At 32.6% G+C, this 5,663-nt stretch overlaps 1 protein-coding gene across 1 annotated transcript; it reads right to left on the bottom strand.

Moving 5' to 3' along the window:
- Window positions 1-616: 616 nt before the first annotated feature.
- LOC145584197 (uncharacterized) lies at window positions 617-4,714 on the bottom strand. Its single transcript, XM_081641121.1, has 6 exons — window positions 4,578-4,714; window positions 4,424-4,494; window positions 3,335-3,485; window positions 2,153-2,251; window positions 1,134-1,239; window positions 617-1,037 (listed from the first exon to the last, which is right to left on the bottom strand). The coding sequence occupies exons 1-6, from the start codon at window positions 4,592-4,594 to the stop codon at window positions 981-983; spliced, it is 501 nt and encodes a 166-aa protein (XP_081497247.1). The 5' UTR covers window positions 4,595-4,714; the 3' UTR covers window positions 617-980.
- Between the last annotated feature and the right edge of the window lie 949 nt (window positions 4,715-5,663).

The raw sequence follows: 5,663 nt of genomic DNA, 5'->3' as shown, positions 1-5,663 counted from the left end.
TTAAAAAAAAAAAAACAAAATAAGCAAGTATTATCGTGTTCTTATTCTAAACTGTTTCTCCATTCTTCCTTTATTTTCCAAAAACCCTCTATTTCTCATTCTTAAGGCCTGTTCACATTTATTGAACTGAACTGCCCTGAACTGAAATGAACTGAACTGAATTGAATTGAATATTTTATGAGAGATGAAAATTAGGAGCTGAACTGAACTGAACTAAAATTAAGTAAATGTGAACAGACCCTTAGTCTCTACCTCCTTCTCCATTCTCCTTTTTTATGACTTCAAAACTTATAGGTCTCCCTCTAGTGTATGGATATTTATGCAAACTAAAGAAAGTAACTTCTTATGAATCTAGCATTAATCTATCTACCTTAAGGTAGATTTTTTGTTTAAAATGTAGTATTAACTAATCAATTTGAATTTCTACATAAAGTATCTCAATACCTTGTAAATCTTAAAACTTAGTTGATTTTAAATCAAATAGGTATACAAAGATATAATTTCTCTACTAACTACTACAATCAACTTGAATTTCTACGCAAACTATCTCATTATATCTTATAAATTTGTGTTTATTTATTTTTATTTTTTTCTTTTGTATTAAATGTATTATTAATCAACTTGATATTAACCTCTTTTCTCAAAATAAATAAAAATAAAAAAATAAAAAAAGCACCAACTTGATACCTAGCCTCAAGAACAAAGATATAATTTCTCTACTAAAATCACAATACAATATTGAAGTTGAAAACAAGTACACATTATGCTCATATATTCACTTATATGCTCTTGCATTACTTCATCATTTATGTATCTAATTCTATCCATTTCTACCGTTTAAAACCATAAATTAAATATTACTCGTACTACAAATGAAATTAAATCCCATAACCCCAACCTATAACAACATCACCATCTCACACATGCTTTATCTGGTTGTATCCTTGTCTTCTTGGTGCCTTTAAGCACGTGCTCCACTCCTACAAGTAACATCTTGGCCCTAATATTTCAGGCTTGCTCACTTCATCCCAAATTATCTGAATAAAACAGTAATATAAAAAAAATAGAGCTAATCACATATTATAACACGATAAACAATTAGCTTGTATTATACATGAAGTTCATATATATACCTGAAGTTCATACAAAAGAAACCTACAAGTAGTTTCCTCTTCTAAAAGAGGACCATTCTGAATGTCACCCATATTAAGAGATATTTGTAACCACCAAATTATTAACCTGCAGATATATCAGTTACATAGATAAGCAAACAAAAAAGAACAAATGTATTAACTTGCGGACATATATTTAAGATATCTAAATGATGATGAAGGCATATGCAAAAGCTGATACTTTAAATTCAAGATACTTAATTCTATTATTCTAGCTTCCTTTAACAGCTTATACACTTAATCTGCGATAGATCTATGGGGAAAAACATGGCCTAGACTTATATCCACAAGGCACAATATAAAAATATAATACGAAAAAAAAAACACTAAGCTGCATACACATCCGATCAAAAATCAAATTAAATATAAGAAATCACACAATAACCATTCCATAGAAAATTGTGGGTCTTCCCATGAGACCCTGTACGAGTAGCCATTAAACAAAAATGCTTAATATATACAAGCAATAACCAAGTTCATTGTCTATCATGTTTGGCGAAAAGAATAATGTGATGCCAATTTCTCTAATCTAAATATAAATGTACTGTATAAGGCAAAGCATCATAAGAAGATGAGAGGTTTTACCAAAGCAGTATATCTTAAGAAATAAACCCAAAAACAATTCATAGAACCCACTATTCATTTAGCACCATTATTCTGGAATGCCAATGATGCCTTCATCCCAAGCCTACTCAAGAACAAGGCATATAAGATGTGCAGAAGAAACACGAAGAAGCAACAAATTAGCAAGAGCTGCCAGAAAAAGAGAGTGTAAGCTTGATGGCTACATTATACAAAATAAAGAATTGATTTTTTTTTCTCTAGTTATAGTAACAAAGCCTAAATGTTCAGAAATTTGTGAGTTAATAAAATCTTTCTTTAAAGATTAATAAGGATAGTTATAAAATAAAGTTAAATTCATACAAGCACAACAAAGAAAAAAGCCCTGCAAAAATCCATAAAAGCAAGAAGTCACTCACAGATACTTATTATAAGGTTCAGAGCTCCAAAAGCATTTGAGCAGAGTGATTGAGAACTTCTTTGAGATTGTCTTCCTCTCGATCTTTTCCTCTTTTCCCCTGGGACTCAACAAAGCAGAGCGAGCAAGTGAGAACTACAACAACTTTAGAGTTACTATAACTCAGTTGTTGTATCAGGGCTAGCTGACAGATTCGAGGGGTACATTATTGCTCACAGATCATCAAAGATTTTATACAAGAAGACCTGTATAAAAACACACAAAACAAGTATGAATAGCAGAAACATTGATGTAGATAGTTGCAACTGAAGCATAAGTGAGCAATCTAAATAGTCAAAGAAACAGGAAGAGACGTACGCTTAAACTCATCAAGACCCCCGACCAGATTTGGAATTTAGGTAATGCCCACCTGCGAACGCAATCATGCAATTATAGTAGGGTGTCCTTTTTTTTTTTTTTATCTATGCCTCCTACATTAATTTTGTTATGGGAAAGGTCATAATGTTTCTCTTATCTTATGACAAACTTTAGGCAGAAAAGTCTGCCTCCTTTTCAAATACTTTAAGAACATGGAACCCGTCTTCTTCACAAGATTACAAGTAAGAGGAATCTTCGGAACATTAAGTCATCTATTTCCTTATGTGCACTTCAGAAGCTTCTGTCAGTTTTGTAGCACACATTATGTGTTATAGGAGTAGATAAAGTCATAAATGACAAATGACATAAACAATATTCAATTTCGGGTCATGACTACGTTGTTTGGTGATCGTGATGAGTTGTATTTTCCTAAAGTAATGACTACTCTCTAAGGTTTAATGAGTATTGGGCCATTGGCAGGCTTTTAATACATACAATCAAGAAAGTAAAGTAAGCAAGCAGAGATGTAAAATAATTGAAGTGCTCAAGAACAAAAAGTCTAGAAGAGTAGTATATTGTAATCATCTCAAACAAAATAGCTTGATATACTTTTAGAATCCATCGCCTCACAAACTCATGGAGATTCATAGAAATGCAAGGTCTAACAATGATCTAACATTGCACATCTTTTGAATAAAAACTAATTATTACTTCAGATACAAAGGATCACGATCCTGCTCACCATCATTAAATTTAAGCAGGAAACGACACACATAGTTGACATACAAAAATAGGAGATAAGAGTGAATATATTTGAAAGACTAACCTCTTTACTCTAACAAGGATGTCCAGGTTGCTTTTTTGGTAGTTAAGTTGATATGGAATCAAGGAGGGCCACGCAGTTGAATTTTCTTTTTTGTTATAGAAGCACAAGACTAACTTCAAGCACTGCATTATTTTGCACCAACCTGCAATTGCTGCTAATATAAAAGTTAATTAGTTATAAAGTTACTTGATAAGTGTTCGTTCATTAAATCTATTTTATAAACATTTAAACCCTTCAATACATTTAAACTAATTAACTTTAGTCACTCACACATTTGAAAATTTAACATATACATTAATCCTCATCGCTTTGGCAAATTATCAATTAGTCATTATCCAAATAGTCATTAATCAAAATTGCCCACATTTTAACTTTATAACTAATGTGTAAATAAAGGAAAAAGGGAAGACAAAATAAATAAGAGAAGCCCAAGCATTCATTTTAGCACCCCAACCAACTCCACACAACAACACCACATAGGCATCAAATGAGCAATAACAGCCCGCTGCGATAGAACCAGGGTAGCAGACCGTAGTAAATTCCAGAAGGCATAACTCCTAGCACACAACTCCAAATCGAGAAATTCTTGAGCCTAGATTGAATAACTTTTTTAGATCTAAAACATTGATGAAGGGACTATGAGCTAAAAACAACTTCAGGTCGATGATTTTTGGACGAACAGAACGGCAGAAACAGGGCAGCACCAGATTAACAGCGGCAGCAGCGTGAAACAACAGCTACCCTCTATAGTCACTCACAACAGAAATATCTAACTTGACAACATAAATTTTGGCAGCAAACACCATATGCAAATAAGCAAATTAAAAAGAGAAAATAACATGCAAATTAACGCAACTAAGCCCAGTCGACAAATCAAAAGAACTTTCATATATTCTTCTGCAAATAACATTCGAAACGATAAATCAAAAGAATACAATGATCTAAGGCGAACCTGTTATGCAAATTGCTATCCGCAACAAAGCCTACTTAATCAAAAAAATCAAACCTCCTCCAAAAATAGTTACGAAATTGAATACTCAAGTGAGATTACAATATTAATTTAATATTAAAAATAGAATAAAATCAAACCTATGTAATTGATGATCCGACACAATTCTTTGGCAATAGAATCAACAACCTCCCGCTCACAAATTTTGCAACTACAATTCGTTTTTCCATCTTGAACATCAATAAATGAAACCGATGTAATTTCAGAGAAATTGAAGGTGAGAAAATACCTTACAAGTTTATGAGCTTCATCAAATTGATTCCAGAAACTCCGCCACCACCATTACCTCCGCCCCGTTCATCGCATCTTCTCTCCTCATCAAGATCAAAAGGGCGAAAATCCAAAGTTTCATCAAGAAATAGTTCGATTTTTCAATCAATTGAGAAAACTAATTAATTAAAAAGAGAGAGAGTGAAGTGAAGGAAGTCGGTGAAGAGGAGAGTTGAGAGTAATGAGGAATGAGAAAGTGCAGCCAAGCATAACCTAACCTACCTTAGATGGCAGTCATGGCAAGCAAAAAGCAATTGGTTGATCAAGGGCAAATTCGGCAATTCATTAAAAGTAAGGGTGTCTATGTAATAGCACCACAAAGTACTATTCACCAGCTACAGTAAATACTTTTGCATGTTTATAAGGTTTATAGATATCATTACCGTACTCCAAAATTTTAAACTATACCCCTTTTTTTTCATCATACATTCATCAATTTCAACTTATTTTGATTGTACAATAATTTTTGCTTTTTTTTCCTTGGACCCTTCTTTTCATTTCTTTCAGAGCTCATTTTCATTTTTTTTTCTTTTTTTTTCATACTTTCAATTTTTTTTCTTCCCTCTTCTATTACAAAACTTACGACATAACTTAATAATAACATCACTCCTTTTAGCAAGGCATAGGTAAAGGCCATAAGCTTGTAATGTAGGATTATCCAAAAGATGGATATTACAACACAACAGGGCTAAGCAACGGGTAAATATGTAAAAGAAAAAAAAAATGAGTGAGCCTAAATTTTGAAGGTTCTAATCATGAAAGAAAAATAATGCCTTCATCATTTCTCATACACCTTAGTCTTTGGTCTTAGGAAGCTAAAATGCAAGTCCCAATTTGAGCAATCAAGAAGAAGGATAAATATGTAGACAATTGAGTCTTACGAGGTTCGTGGTCCTCCTTTCGAGATTCATCCCATAAGGGAAAAGCAATCCATCTTACCACAGAGTCACAAAAAATGTCACAACCAATGTCAATGAAGGACTTATGCTATCTTTATATACCATGTAGTTTTTTTATTGATCCGAAACAAGTCAATTAGTGACAATCATA

The sequence above is a fragment of the Chenopodium album genome, chromosome 1 (genome assembly GCF_948465745.1).
Source record: "Chenopodium album chromosome 1, dcCheAlbu1.1, whole genome shotgun sequence".
Lineage (NCBI taxonomy): Eukaryota > Viridiplantae > Streptophyta > Magnoliopsida > Caryophyllales > Amaranthaceae > Chenopodium > Chenopodium album.
This window is presented reverse-complemented; position numbering and strand designations above follow the sequence as displayed.